The sequence below is a fragment of the Amblyomma mixtum genome, chromosome 6, assembly GCF_055824585.1.
Source record: "Amblyomma mixtum isolate Tamu chromosome 6, ASM5582458v1, whole genome shotgun sequence".
NCBI classification, from domain to species: Eukaryota; Metazoa; Arthropoda; class Arachnida; order Ixodida; family Ixodidae; genus Amblyomma; species Amblyomma mixtum.
The window spans coordinates 160,731,671-160,747,510 of NC_143017.1; the positions used below are offsets into that span (position 1 = coordinate 160,731,671).

Genomic DNA, 15,840 nt, shown 5'->3' on the forward strand with positions numbered 1-15,840 from the left:
ATACGCGTGACATGAATGAGGCCTTCCTGGTTGACTTTTTGCCTCTCCTGCCGAGACTTCAGGACGAAGTGAAGGAGCGTCTTGAGCAGCCCATAACTGCAAAAGAAATAGAGACTGCAATCGAAGACCTGCAAGCGGGAAAAGCTCCAGGACCTGATGGAATAGGGGCCGAATTTTACAAAGCATTTAAGCCCACAGTCGCTCAGTTACTGCTACGAGTTCTAGATGAAGCTTACGAAAGAAAACAAGTGCCACTCTCATTCACCACGTCGTACATAGTGCTGATTCCGAAATCAGATGTCCCAGAAAAGAGGTTGTTGGTGGGAAATTATCGCCCGATAAGCCTCACCAACGTGGACTATAAATTGTACATGAAGGTTTTAGCAAAGAGATTGCAGAGCATAATTACGAAATTGGTTGGGCCGCACCAGACTTGCGGAATCAAAGGTAGGAGTATCGCCACAAATGTGCACGTCGCACGGACCGTGCTGGAATGTTGCGATGTGCTCGGGGACCGCATCGCTATGATGCAGCTAGATCTGGCAAAAGCCTTCGATCGCGTTTCCCATGATGTCATTTTCAGCATTTTGGAGCACGCTAATGTAGGCCGTATTATTGCAGAAGGTGTTAAGATGGCATATGCAAACTGCACCACGCGCATTATTGTTAATGGTGACCTCACAGACAGGATAGCAGTTCATTCGTCAGTAAGGCAGGGATGCCCGCTATCGCCTCTGCTGTTTGCGGCCTACTTGGAGCCACTGTGCTTAGCTATCATCAAAAGTGAGAGCATCACGGGCTTTCGATTGCAGTCGACTCACGTCAAAATCCTTGCTTATGCGGACGATATTGCGGTATTCTGGTCAGACAGAGGCAGCATTACTGAGGTGATCAGCACGGTGGATAAATTCTGCAAACAAACGGGGTGTCTCATAAACTGGGACAAAAGCTCTGGCTTTTGGCATGGCGACTGGGAAGTGATGCCTGAACACTTTTCCAGGATGCGATGGTCGTCTTTGCCGACGCAATATCTCGGCGTCCCCCTAGTGCATTATCGCGATGCAAGTGAACACTGGAATGAAGATACGTCAAGGGCGAGGGAGAAAGCAGATGCCTGGAAAGGGAGGCAGTTATCAATGTTTGCGCGAGCCTCCGTCTGCAATCTTTTCCTTGTATCCAAAATATGGTATTTGATGAATGTGCTGTGCGCATCTCGGGCCAGTATTCAAAAGATGCATCGAGTGTTTGCTGTTTTTATTTGGTCGTCAAACTGGGAGAGAACCAGCCGTACCAATTTGTTTCTTTCAGTGAAAAAAGGAGGCCTCGGCCTTGTGCATTTATTTCTGCGTCAAGTTGTTTCGCGTTTTTTCTTTCTCCGAAATCAAAGGGATAATTTTCTTATGACTGTTATCCAAGTGCGGTTGCAGAGACTTCTTCCTGAATTTGTCGTCTCATCTTGTGCGAATATGTGTGGCACTGTCAATGGGTACATGCGAGAAGTTGTACTCTCTTTTAGGCTGCTCCATGTGCGATTTTCCCTTGAGTACTTATCTAAAGTGTCAAAGCAAAAGCTGTATAAGGATCTGGTGGACACCATGTTACCGACCCCAATCTACCGGTTACCTTATCGTGGAGGCCCAGGGCACGATGTATTAAAGAGAGTTAAAAATATGCCTGTGAACCCATCTACGAAATCTTTTTTCTTTAAATTGCACTCGAATACACTTCCTGTTAAAACGTGGCTGCACGAAAAGGGGATTTTTGTCCCATGGACCACAAACTGTCTCTTATGCAAAAAACCTGAGACAGTAGAACATGTATTTCTGGACTGTTGGGACCCCATTTTCTATTGGGATGTGCTACAACGAACAGTCAAAAAAGATTTTCCCCTGGACCCCTACGGCATCAGATTCCTGCCAATTCAGAATGAAGCAGGAGTACCATATGATTTAATCATGCTTCTGGGCCTCCACAGTCTCTGGAGGACACGGATGCAAGTGCGACACGCGGATGTTAACGTTCGCTCGGTGCGCGAAAACTTTATTGAAAGTGTTGCGAGCTTGAGAGAAATGTACCGAGCACAAGCTGACCCACCTGAATGGATTACTGTATTTGATGAACTGGTCGCATTGAGAAAATTTTAAGCCCTGATACGTCAGCCGAATTAGGCTGATGTTTTTATCATTTGTACATTTTTGTTTTCATGTCACAGACGGCAATAAAGAAAAAAAAATACCATAAGCTTGCCGTCCTGGTTAGCTCAATTGGTATAGCGACTGCTCCGGTGAAGCGGTGGTCTCGGGTTCGAACCCCGGACCAGGACGAATTTTTCTTTAACTACGAAGTTTCTTAGAAAGCTGTATAGCTTTCCTTTGCAGCCGTATGGCTGCGCTCGGGTGGATGCCAATGAGTAATTACTCCCTTATTTGTTTAGTTGTTTTTGGCATATAAGCAACCAATGGTATCATGCGCCATACACAAGATTTAATGTGTTTACTTTGCGGATGAGGACGGCAGGTTAGCTCAATTGGCAGAGCGACTGCTCCGATGTAGCGGTGGTCCTGGGTTCGAACCCCGGACCAGGACGAATTTTTCTTTAACTACGAAGTTTCTTAGAAAGCTGTATAGCTTTCCTTTGCAGCCGTATGGCTGCGCTCGGGTGGATGCCAATGAGTAATTACTCCCTTATTTGTTTAGTTGTTTTTGGCATATAAGCAACCAATGGTATCATGCGCCATACACAAGATTTAATGTGTTTACTTTGCGGATGAGGACGGCAGGTTAGCTCAATTGGCAGAGCGACTGCTCCGATGTAGCGGTGGTCCTGGGTTCGAACCCCGGACCAGGACGAATTTTTCTTTAACTACGAAGTTTCTTAGAAAGCTGTATAGCTTTCCTTTGTAGCCGTATGGCTGCGCTCGGGTGGATGCCAATGAGTAATTACTCCCTTATTTGTTTAGTTGTTTTTGGCATATAAGCCACCAATGGTATCATGCGCCATACACAAGATTTAATGTGTTTACTTTGCGGATGAGGACGGCAGGTTAGCTCAATTGGTAGAGCGACTGCTCCGATGTAGCGGTGGTCCTGGGTTCGAACCCCGGACCAGGACGAATTTTTCTTTAACTACGAAGTTTCTTAGAAAGCTGTATAGCTTTCCTTTGTAGCCGTATGGCTGCGCTCGGGTGGATGCCAATGAGTAATTACTCCCTTATTTGTTTAGTTGTTTTTGGCATATAAGCAACCAATGGTATCATGCGCCATACACAAGATTTAATGTGTTTACTTTGCGGATGAGGACGGCAGGTTAGCTCAATTGGCAGAGCGACTGCTCCGATGTAGCGGTGGTCCTGGGTTCGAACCCCGGACCAGGACGAATTTTTCTTTAACTACGAAGTTTCTTAGAAAGCTGTATAGCTTTCCTTTGTAGCCGTATGGCTGCGCTCGGGTGGATGCCAATGAGTAATTACTCCCTTATTTGTTTAGTTGTTTTTGGCATATAAGCAACCAATGGTATCATGCGCCATACACAAGATTTAATGTGTTTACTTTGCGGATGAGGACGGCAGGTTAGCTCAATTGGTAGAGCGACTGCTCCGATGTAGCGGTGGTCCTGGGTTCGAACCCCGGACCAGGACGAATTTTTCTTTAACTACGAAGTTTCTTAGAAAGCTGTATAGCTTTCCTTTGTAGCCGTATGGCTGCGCTCGGGTGGATGCCAATGAGTAATTACTCCCTTATTTGTTTAGTTGTTTTTGGCATATAAGCAACCAATGGTATCATGCGCCATACACAAGATTTAATGTGTTTACTTTGCGGATGAGGACGGCAGGTTAGCTCAATTGGCAGAGCGACTGCTCCGATGTAGCGGTGGTCCTGGGTTCGAACCCCGGACCAGGACGAATTTTTCTTTAACTACGAAGTTTCTTAGAAAGCTGTATAGCTTTCCTTTGTAGCCGTATGGCTGCGCTCGGGTGGATGCCAATGAGTAATTACTCCCTTATTTGTTTAGTTGTTTTTGGCATATAAGCAACCAATGGTATCATGCGCCATACACAAGATTTAATGTGTTTACTTTGCGGATGAGGACGGCAGGTTAGCTCAATTGGCAGAGCGACTGCTCCGATGTAGCGGTGGTCCTGGGTTCGAACCCCGGACCAGGACGAATTTTTCTTTAACTACGAAGTTTCTTAGAAAGCTGTATAGCTTTCCTTTGCAGCCGTATGGCTGCGCTCGGGTGGATGCCAATGAGTAATTACTCCCTTATTTGTTTAGTTGTTTTTGGCATATAAGCAACCAATGGTATCATGCGCCATACACAAGATTTAATGTGTTTACTTTGCGGATGAGGACGGCAGGTTAGCTCAATTGGCAGAGCGACTGCTCCGATGTAGCGGTGGTCCTGGGTTCGAACCCCGGACCAGGACGAATTTTTCTTTAACTACGAAGTTTCTTAGAAAGCTGTATAGCTTTCCTTTGTAGCCGTATGGCTGCGCTCGGGTGGATGCCAATGAGTAATTACTCCCTTATTTGTTTAGTTGTTTTTGGCATATAAGCAACCAATGGTATCATGCGCCATACACAAGATTTAATGTGTTTACTTTGCGGATGAGGACGGCAGGTTAGCTCAATTGGTAGAGCGACTGCTCCGATGTAGCGGTGGTCCTGGGTTCGAACCCCGGACCAGGACGAATTTTTCTTTAACTACGAAGTTTCTTAGAAAGCTGTATAGCTTTCCTTTGTAGCCGTATGGCTGCGCTCGGGTGGATGCCAATGAGTAATTACTCCCTTATTTGTTTAGTTGTTTTTGGCATATAAGCAACCAATGGTATCATGCGCCATACACAAGATTTAATGTGTTTACTTTGCGGATGAGGACGGCAGGTTAGCTCAATTGGCAGAGCGACTGCTCCGATGTAGCGGTGGTCCTGGGTTCGAACCCCGGACCAGGACGAATTTTTCTTTAACTACGAAGTTTCTTAGAAAGCTGTATAGCTTTCCTTTGTAGCCGTATGGCTGCGCTCGGGTGGATGCCAATGAGTAATTACTCCCTTATTTGTTTAGTTGTTTTTGGCATATAAGCAACCAATGGTATCATGCGCCATACACAAGATTTAATGTGTTTACTTTGCGGATGAGGACGGCAGGTTAGCTCAATTGGCAGAGCGACTGCTCCGATGTAGCGGTGGTCCTGGGTTCGAACCCCGGACCAGGACGAATTTTTCTTTAACTACGAAGTTTCTTAGAAAGCTGTATAGCTTTCCTTTGCAGCCGTATGGCTGCGCTCGGGTGGATGCCAATGAGTAATTACTCCCTTATTTGTTTAGTTGTTTTTGGCATATAAGCAACCAATGGTATCATGCGCCATACACAAGATTTAATGTGTTTACTTTGCGGATGAGGACGGCAGGTTAGCTCAATTGGCAGAGCGACTGCTCCGATGTAGCGGTGGTCCTGGGTTCGAACCCCGGACCAGGACGAATTTTTCTTTAACTACGAAGTTTCTTAGAAAGCTGTATAGCTTTCCTTTGTAGCCGTATGGCTGCGCTCGGGTGGATGCCAATGAGTAATTACTCCCTTATTTGTTTAGTTGTTTTTGGCATATAAGGAACCAATGGTATCATGCGCCATACACAAGATTTAATGTGTTTACTTTGCGGATGAGGACGGCAGGTTAGCTCAATTGGTAGAGCGACTGCTCCGATGTAGCGGTGGTCCTGGGTTCGAACCCCGGACCAGGACGAATTTTTCTTTAACTACGAAGTTTCTTAGAAAGCTGTATAGCTTTCCTTTGTAGCCGTATGGCTGCGCTCGGGTGGATGCCAATGAGTAATTACTCCCTTATTTGTTTAGTTGTTTTTGGCATATAAGCAACCAATGGTATCATGCGCCATACACAAGATTTAATGTGTTTACTTTGCGGATGAGGACGGCAGGAGGATTCCACTTCCGGGCGCCGAAGCGAACGGACGTGTGATGACGGGCTCCGTTGGAGCGGCTACAGCGGCCATGTCTGGCCGCGGAAACAGGTTTATGTCAACTGATAGTGAGTACCAGGTTGTTCTGCCCAGTTTGCCTACAGGTCCGTTTGTTGTAAATACAGTTTTTTTGCACGCGGACGTAAGTGCTCGCCCGTACCGGGTAGAAGATTTCCGTGACGCCCTCGCTCAACAGTCGGTGCTCACCGAGGTTATCGCCTTGGGGGCGTACCGCATGAGCCATGTTTGGGCTGTCACGTTCAAGGACGCTGAAACGGCAAAGAAGCTAGCCAGCATTGGTGAATTGCAAGTGAAGAAGCAGCGCTGCCTCGTCATCGACCCGGCCAACAGGGACGTCCGCATGAAGGTGCACTGGCTTCTCCACAGTGTACCGGATGAGGACGTACGCCTCGCCTTCGCCTCGTTCGGCAAAGTCACTGAAGTTGCCCGCGAGCGTTGGCGGGTCCAAGGAGTGACCGACAAGGGCTCTACCACCAGGCTCGTGACACTGAAGCTGAATGCTGGAGTGCAAATTGACGATGTGCCCCATCAGCTAAGTGTTGCAGGTGAGCTGGCCCTCGTGGTTGTGCCGGGCAGGGCTCCGCTCTGCCTTCGCTGTCGCGGCACGGGTCATATTCGCCGCGAGTGCCGCATCCCACGGTGTGGTGCCTGCCGGCGCTTCGGACACGAAGACAGCCAGTGCGAGCGGACATATGCCAGCGTCACCGGACTGGGGAGCAAAGAGGATACGTCCGACTTGCTAATGGATGAAGCGGACGTCGAGGAGTTATCGTCGGCGGGAGGCAGACAAGCAGCGCATTTGCCAACGGCAACTCAGGCTCAACTGCAAACTACGCAGAAACCTGTCGTTGTGGCAAGCGCCGCGGAACAGCAACAACCACCTGCCCAGGACGTCGTGGCTACGCCGAAAGGCGTGGAAAAAAAGCAGCCTGAACCGCACGTGAGCGACGACCACACCGCGGCAGAGAACATGGACACGTCCCGTGAATCAACGAGTCCCGCAGCCGGGAAGAGGACGCATGAAGACACCACCAGCATGCTGCAGCAGCGGGACGAAAGCGGCGGGGACGAGCCGCCGCAGAAAACGCCAGGTAGGCGGGCGTCGTTCAAGCCGCGACCGAACATTCCGGTCGACTCTCGGCAGGCGGGTAAACCGCCTCCGTAGCTTTGTGTTGCCTTCGTCATAATGGGAACGGGGGGATTTCTAAGCTCTATGGCTGTGTCGATGTGCCGTTTTCTTTTCGGGTCGAGGCAAGGTGCTGTTGGCACCAAGCTTCTTCCTGCATGCCTCAGTGTATATTTTGTTGGCAGACTTGCGGTGTGTATATGGGCACACAGACCTGGAGAGCGAGAATTCTTTCCGGGGATGGGCACCATTCCATTGTGTTACCATGGCTCTTAATCTCGGGGAAATGCTACGCGTAGCAACGTTAAATGTCCGGGGGCTAGGTGCAAGAAGGCGACAGTGTCAGTTAAGCCGCCTTCTTCTTGATAAAGAATTACACTTAGTTGCCGTACAGGAGACGAAAATCGAAAGCCAAGAACTGACCGACCGAATGGTGTCCAATTTCCGTACGCATTTCGATGTATGCGTTTGTCATGCGAATGGTGGATCAGGTGGTTGCGCCCTTTTCATCCGTAATAACTTGGGGATCTGTGTACAGTCAGTGTTGTCATGCCAAAGTGGTCGCCTTTTAGTTGTTGATTTTGCTGTTTATGATTTATCTTTCCGTGTCATTTGTGTCTATGCACCCAACGTTGAGACCGAGCGTCGATCTTTCTTTGAACGTGTTGAAGCCTACCTTAACTGTCACAAAGTGTTGATATTGTTGGGCGACTTTAATTGCGTATGTACAATGGATGATCGCGCTAAACGCACACGAGTTCGGGACAAGAGCGCAGAAGTATTAAGTGCCCTGGTGCATGATTATGATTTAGAAGACATTGGTAGCGTATTTACGAATGGTACACGTCCTCAGTATACCCATTTTCAGCGTGACAGCCACGCGAGATTAGACAGACTATACGCATCACCCGAACTGGTTTCTTCATGTGCAGCATATGAAGTGCAACCAGTCCAGTTCAGTGACCACTGCTTGGTAACTGCAACGTTTGGAAGAAGGCAAAACAAAAGTCGCTTCAACTGGAACCTCTGGAAGTTTAACGTGAAGCTTTTGGAAGATGATGCATTTGTTAGCGCAGTAACGGAAGAATTAGAGAAGTTGCTCACACTGGAGCCAAACCAGTTCGGAGTTGAATGGGAAGAGTTTAAACAGAGAGTTAAAATAATAGCCATCGAAAGAAGCAGCATTATTAAGTTCAACCAGAAACAAAACGAAACAAAACTTCGCCAGGAACTAGAATTCTTGATAAGCATGGAAAACATTCAGCCCGGTAAATGTACTGAACAAATAAGGCGGGTGAAAACACAGCTCGAAACTATAGACACAGAAAGATACAAAGCGGCAATTGTACGAGCAAGATCCGAGAAGCTGTGGGCGGGAGAAACGCCAACAAAGCGCGCACTATCCGACGAAAAAAGATACGCATGTCGGAAAGAAATCCGGCAGCTTGCCACCGGAAACGAGATCACGACTGACCAAAAGGTTATCAAGACAGTGATGGCCGAGCATTTTCGGAACTTGATAGGACACCCACGTGATACGAAAGACAGCTTCCAGAAAGAATTTCTTTCCTTTATGCCACAGCTGGACGAAGAAGTACAGACGCAACTGGAAGAACCGATAACCGTCAGTGAAATAGAACGCGCAATAGATGACCTGTCCCTTGGTAAAGCACCCGGGCCTGACGGCCTAGGAGCTGCCTTTTATAAAGCCTTCAACTGTTCGGTTGCTCAGATTTTGCACAATGTCATCACTGAGGCATACGACAAAAAGCGAGTTCCTTTATCATTCACAACGTCGCACGTCGTGCTGATACCAAAGACTGACGATGAAGCAAAACGTCTCTTGCCAGGGTCTTATCGCCCGATAACCCTTGTCAATGTGGACTACAAAATATTTATGAAGGTTTTAGCGACACGACTTCAACGCGTTATAACAAAGTTGGTAGGGCCGCATCAGACTTGCGGCATCAAAGGCCGAAGCATTGCAACAAACGTGCATGTCGCGCGAACGGTCCTCGAGTGTTGTGACGCCTTTGACGAGCGCGTTGCGATGATGCAGCTTGATCTGGCCAAAGCCTTCGACCGTGTCTCGCACGAGGCTCTGCTCTGCATTTTAGAGCATTCTAACGTAGGCTGCGTTATCACTGAAGGCGTCAGAATGGCGTACACTGACTGCTCAACGCGAATCATCGTAAACGGCGAACTGACAGACAGCCTGAGCGTTCGCTCGTCGGTGAGGCAGGGATGCCCTCTTTCGCCCTTGCTGTTCGCGGCTTACCTAGAGCCGCTATGTTTGGCAATTGCAAACAATGAACGCATAACAGGATATAGAGTACGTGAGGCAGAAATAAAAATTTTGGCCTACGCGGATGATATCGCCGTATTATGCGCAAACAAAGAAAGCATTAAAGAAGCCACAGCTGTTGTTGAACAATTTTGCGAATACACCGGAGCCCAGATAAATTGGGACAAAAGTTATGGATTTTGGCATGGAGACTGGGACGCCACGCCGGAGCAATTTTGTCGCCTTCATTGGTCAACAGTTCCTAAACCATACCTCGGTGCGCCCCTGGAGTGTTATCGTGATCCTGAACAATACTGGACCGATCAAACAACGAAGGCAAAAGAAAAGGCTGATGCATGGCAGGGAAGACAGCTGTCAATGTTTTCCCGTGCGACTGTCTCCAATGTATTCCTAATTTCAAAAATATGGTATGTGATGAACGTGTTGTGTGCATCGCGAACGAGCATACAAAAAATCCATCGGGTCCTCGCTATTTTCATTTGGTCCTCGACCTGGGAGAGATCTAGCCGAACTAATTTGTTTATCTCAGTCAAGTGCGGTGGGCTAGGTCTGGTTCACTTGTTTTTGCGGCAAGTCGTGTCACGATTTCTTTTCTTAAGGGATCAAAATGACCCCTTTCTCCGCACCGTGATGCAGGTGAGGCTACGTAGACTTCTGCCAGGATTCATTGTGACGTCATGTGAGAACACATGTGGCGCTGTGACTGGTTATCTGCGCGAAGTAGTGCTCGCGTTCAGGTTGTTAAACGTGCGGTTTTCACAAGACTACTTGTGCACTGTTAGTAGGAGAAAACTGTATAAGGACCTTGTTCACACCATGCTACCTGTACCGTTATACCGTTTACCACACCGTGGACGCCCTGGACAAAACGTACTCAAAAGAGTAAAGAAAATGCCAATATTACCTTCAGTTAAATCCTTTTTCTTTAAGCTACATACCAACACACTTCCAGTTAAGACCTGGCTTCAGGAAAAAGGCATCTTCATACCGTGGTCAACAAACTGCTTTTTATGCAAAAAGCCTGAAACCATAGAGCACGTATTCCTAGATTGCTGGGACCCGATTTTCCATTGGGACGTTCTCCAGCGCACATTAAAGAAACAGTTGCCTCTTGACCCATATGGAATACGATTCCTGCCGGTAGACGCTTCGGACGATATACCGTACGATCTTATCATGGTCATGGGCCTCCACGCGCTGTGGAAAACGAGAATGCAGTTTGAACATGCCGAACCTGTCGTGCGTTCTGTCAGAGACCACTTTATCGAAAGTACCGTATGTCTCAGAGAAGTTTATCGAGCGCTCCCTGATCCACCAGAATGGATTGCTTGTCTGGATGCATTGGTGTCTCTGAAAAAATTTTAGTGTCATGTTAGCCCAAGTGTGGCTGATATGTTTTACGCCTTGTACCCTTTCATGTTGACTATAATCCTGGCAATAAAAAAAAAAAAAAAAAAATGAGGACGGCAGGTTAGCTCAATTGGTAGAGCGACTGCTCCGATGTAGCGGTGGTCCTGGGTTCGAACCCCGGACCAGGACGAATTTTTCTTTAACTACGAAGTTTCTTAGAAAGCTGTATAGCTTTCCTTTGTAGCCGTATGGCTGCGCTCGGGTGGATGCCAATGAGTAATTACTCCCTTATTTGTTTAGTTGTTTTTGGCATATAAGCAACCAATGGTATCATGCGCCATACACAAGATTTAATGTGTTTACTTTGCGGATGAGGACGGCAGGTTAGCTCAATTGGTAGAGCGACTGCTCCGATGTAGCGGTGGTCCTGGGTTCGAACCCCGGACCAGGACGAATTTTTCTTTAACTACGAAGTTTCTTAGAAAGCTGTATAGCTTTCCTTTGTAGCCGTATGGCTGCGCTCGGGTGGATGCCAATGAGTAATTACTCCCTTATTTGTTTAGTTGTTTTTGGCATATAAGCAACCAATGGTATCATGCGCCATACACAAGATTTAATGTGTTTACTTTGCGGATGAGGACGGCAGGTTAGCTCAATTGGCAGAGCGACTGCTCCGATGTAGCGGTGGTCCTGGGTTCGAACCCCGGACCAGGACGAATTTTTCTTTAACTACGAAGTTTCTTAGAAAGCTGTATAGCTTTCCTTTGTAGCCGTATGGCTGCGCTCGGGTGGATGCCAATGAGTAATTACTCCCTTATTTGTTTAGTTGTTTTTGGCATATAAGCAACCAATGGTATCATGCGCCATACACAAGATTTAATGTGTTTACTTTGCGGATGAGGACGGCAGGTTAGCTCAATTGGCAGAGCGACTGCTCCGATGTAGCGGTGGTCCTGGGTTCGAACCCCGGACCAGGACGAATTTTTCTTTAACTACGAAGTTTCTTAGAAAGCTGTATAGCTTTCCTTTGCAGCCGTATGGCTGCGCTCGGGTGGATGCCAATGAGTAATTACTCCCTTATTTGTTTAGTTGTTTTTGGCATATAAGCAACCAATGGTATCATGCGCCATACACAAGATTTAATGTGTTTACTTTGCGGATGAGGACGGCAGGTTAGCTCAATTGGCAGAGCGACTGCTCCGATGTAGCGGTGGTCCTGGGTTCGAACCCCGGACCAGGACGAATTTTTCTTTAACTACGAAGTTTCTTAGAAAGCTGTACAGCTTTCCTTTGCAGCCGTATGGCTGCGCTCGGGTGGATGCCAATGAGTAATTACTCCCTTATTTGTTTAGTTGTTTTTGGCATATAAGCAACCAATGGTATCATGCGCCATACACAAGATTTAATGTGTTTACTTTGCGGATGAGGACGGCAGGTTAGCTCAATTGGCAGAGCGACTGCTCCGATGTAGCGGTGGTCCTGGGTTCGAACCCCGGACCAGGACGAATTTTTCTTTAACTACGAAGTTTCTTAGAAAGCTGTACAGCTTTCCTTTGCAGCCGTATGGCTGCGCTCGGGTGGATGCCAATGAGTAATTACTCCCTTATTTGTTTAGTTGTTTTTGGCATATAAGCAACCAATGCTATCATGCGCCATACACAAGATTTAATGTGTTTACTTTGCGGATGAGGATGAAACGATTTTTAAAACAACATATGTTTAGGAGGATTGCTTGTTTCAAGAAAATAAGGACTCTGTAAATTTCGGTAAGTACATTGTCTCCAATGAGCAAACTGGGCTAGAAAGAAATCATCTAGTTGTACTACTGCGTAAAGTAAATTTTCCTTAGTTTTTTCGCACAAGGCAAAAAGATGTGGTTTACTGTAAGCTCATCTCTGCATCCTTCACATATTGATTTGTGTGTCCGATACGAAGGCGACATGAAATTATTTGATGAAACGTTCTAGATGATTAAATGATTACCATTATTCGATAATCTGCTTCACTAGGTGATGATTAAATAATTTCTGTTACTCAACACTCTGCTTCACTAAGTGTAATATGTTATTTTACTTCGTTATTCCAAGGAGACTGCCATTTCGCTGTCTATAAGGGTGGTGCAGTTAGCATGAAGTGCCTTGAATGAATCAAATGGTGCATTCCTATCTGCGGTACGGTGCACTGCTATCAACCCAGAGAGAGCACGAAGTCCGTCGCGGTGTCGGGCATTCAATAGGAACGCAGGTAGGGTGCCTCGATGAGCATAGAGGCTCCCCAACTCAGGATCTGTCTAAATCGCCCATAGAAATATGCTTTTTGGTTCGCGAAGCAAAAAGCGAGCTCTATAACATACCTCACGCTGTCCAGCTTCTCATTTTGATAGAACAGTCAGGTCGTAAGAATAAAAAGACAACAATGAAATGTGTGGCAACCGGGGATTAATATCAGTGTTTCCAAATGCGCGATCCATCCAATCCTAACTTCCTTCTCTGTTTCAAATTTGTTCTCTGCAGAGGGCAAGGAAGACGAGGGTTTCGTGTGCCGGGAGAACCCAACCGACAGTCCTTCATCGGACTATAGGTATGTACACCTACACAGGTTCAAATAGTCTGGCCGCGCAGTTTATGCGTACGGTCTGTGGAACGCCGTTGGGTTATACTGCTCATTAATGACGAAATTAGCTCAGTGTTTAAAATGAGAAGCTAAGTGGGGGCGGATTTAGGCGAAACTTATTTGACGTTCGTCGCTCAGCGTGCCTACGCCAATTGTAAATGGACCTCAGGAAATCTTGTGCAGCGTTGCGATAACAGCTGAGCGACGTACTACTATTTTTAATGCTCCAGATCTAGTTAGCGCCTCGTGTGTGCAGAAGTGTGGCGTATTTCGCGCATCCGCGCTACTTCCTTTGTGTGATACAGTTGAGACATTGGCCACTGGCCTTATGGCCCATATTCCGCGAGGTTATGAGATTAAGAAGAAGTTTATGAGATTATGAGATTAAGAATGAATGGTTATGAGATTAAGAAGAAGTTTATGAGATTATGAGATTAAGAAGTTTGCGGGGTTAGGATGGCCGCAGCTCGGCCAGGAGAGGGTTAATTGGAGAGATATGGGAGATGCCTTTGTCCTGCAGTGGGCGTAGTCAGGCTGAGATGATGATGATGATGATGCAATGAGTTGCTCCGAATCCACGTTTAGAATACAGGATCAGAGTCCTAGTCACCAACAAAATTGACCTGGATACACACAGCCAATCCTTTAAAAGTGCCACAGCAGTGTCAAACAAACGGCCTGAGCAGTAGAGAGGCAGCGAAACTGCCCAGGATACGCGCGCATAAAATTATTGCCGTTTCCAACCCGTTTTGCCGCTCCGCTCTGCCAGTAAAGCGCTGTACAGCATTGTGTTCGACTCTGTTGTGATACTGTCAAAGAACTGGATGGATGTATAGGCTCATATATTGGAATTCGCCTTTATTAAATTGGAATTCGCACCACGCAGCGGCCACTGTGCACCGCGCTTCTACGGCAACGTGATGTGGCTCAGCGCTGTGCTGGACTGCGTGGCCGACAAGCTGCGCTCCGAGGTTCCCGAGCCACGCGCCCGCTCCGAGCGCGCAGTCTTCGAGCAGCTGCTGTCCTGGCAGGCCCGCCTGCAGCAGTGCAACTCCGCGGCCGAGTTCGCCGCCACGCTGGGTTTTTGATCCACTCCCCGTTCGCGCCCCTGGTGGCCGTATAAAACTTTCCTGCTTTCGCATATCGTATGCACTGACTGTTTCCTTTGCCCAGCGAGTCAAACCGGAGAATACTCACAACATGAGCGTAGCTTTAGAAAGGGTGGTTCCGCATTCAGTAGGCTGTGCACTTGAGAGTCGCATAAACCACGGCGCCGTTACTGCGGTTCATTATAAATAGTGAAGTAGTTAATAAGAATGAACTGCAGTCGTAAATGACTATCATAGATGACTGCAGTAGAAAACCTTGTAAGGCCTCTGCCAACCCTGAACGATGAGGCTAGTGCCAGTGAACTACCAATGCGTCGTTAGCGGCAGAAAGCAAGACTATAAGCCTCCTTTATATGAATTGTACGCTGCCCGGTGGTAAGGCGCTGACTATCGCAGCTGTTGGCAAAATTGCAATTTGAGAAGCTCCGGCTGCAACAATTCAAGTCACTCGCGGCAGGGAAAGATGTCAGCTATAGTGAAACTAATGCTCCACCCGACTAGGTAGTTCATACCAGAACAATTCTTTGATGTGACGCGACTGCGGGGAAAATTCACACATATTGATCATCGTAATCAGATCCACCGGCATAGCTGTGGCCACTGGGGACAAATTCCTCGCCAATAAATCTCTATTAGCCCTGTCTCGCATCAGCTGCGGGTATACCATATGCTCGTAAATCCCGTATCTCTGACTACATGGCCGTTCTAGACCCCACCTCACTCTTTGCCCTGCTGAGTTTACCTTACATTTATATTCACTGCATTAGCCTAAATGACATCGTTTATGTTCTCTTCGCATAACATGTCCCTCCAGTGTACATTTTCTCTTGTTGATTTCACTTGGAATATTCTTAACTCGCTTTTGTTCCCTAGACAACTCTCCTCTTGTTGCAGGCCACTGGTGTACGTTACATACCCGCAATGGATGGTTGGCCGGGGTGTGTTGCACATTCAAACAGTAGAGATAGAAATAATTAAGGTAGAAAGTCATTGGTGAAATTTAAGATCACTCGCGGGTGATGACTAGGCGAGTGAAGGAAATACTTGCTAAAAGGTCTTTTTTTTTGTGCATGTTGATGACCAGGAAAAGTACACTGAGAGTCTAGTAGTTTTTGAGAGGAGAACGAAGCAGCGGCAGCCCAATCACCCATCTCTGTCACGGAAATTGTGTTGCTCAAATTTCGAATATCATCTCATTTCTGCCGCGTGCAATCTACAAAACTGGTAGTCACTGCCTGGTCGTGGACAACATGGTGGCCAATCCCCCTTGTGGGTATGCGCCATGTGTATCAGGTAAAGAGCAACCACGTGCATAGCTGACCGTTAAAGAGAATTCGC

The 15,840-nt window shown here is 47.2% G+C and overlaps 1 protein-coding gene across 1 annotated transcript in view; it reads left to right on the plus strand.

Annotated features, from left to right (window-relative positions):
- LOC149341002 (serine/threonine-protein kinase haspin-like) overlaps window positions 1-14,499 on the plus strand; it is a 37,983-nt gene extending 23,484 nt beyond the window's left edge. Inside the window, exons 9-10 of the mRNA XM_089549960.1 lie at window positions 13,294-13,360; window positions 14,280-14,499. Of these exons, the coding sequence (XP_089406086.1) occupies window positions 13,294-13,360; window positions 14,280-14,481 (269 nt within the window). The 3' untranslated portion in view covers window positions 14,482-14,499. The remainder of the gene's footprint in view (window positions 1-13,293; window positions 13,361-14,279) is intronic.
- The last annotated feature ends 1,341 nt before the right edge of the window (window positions 14,500-15,840 follow it).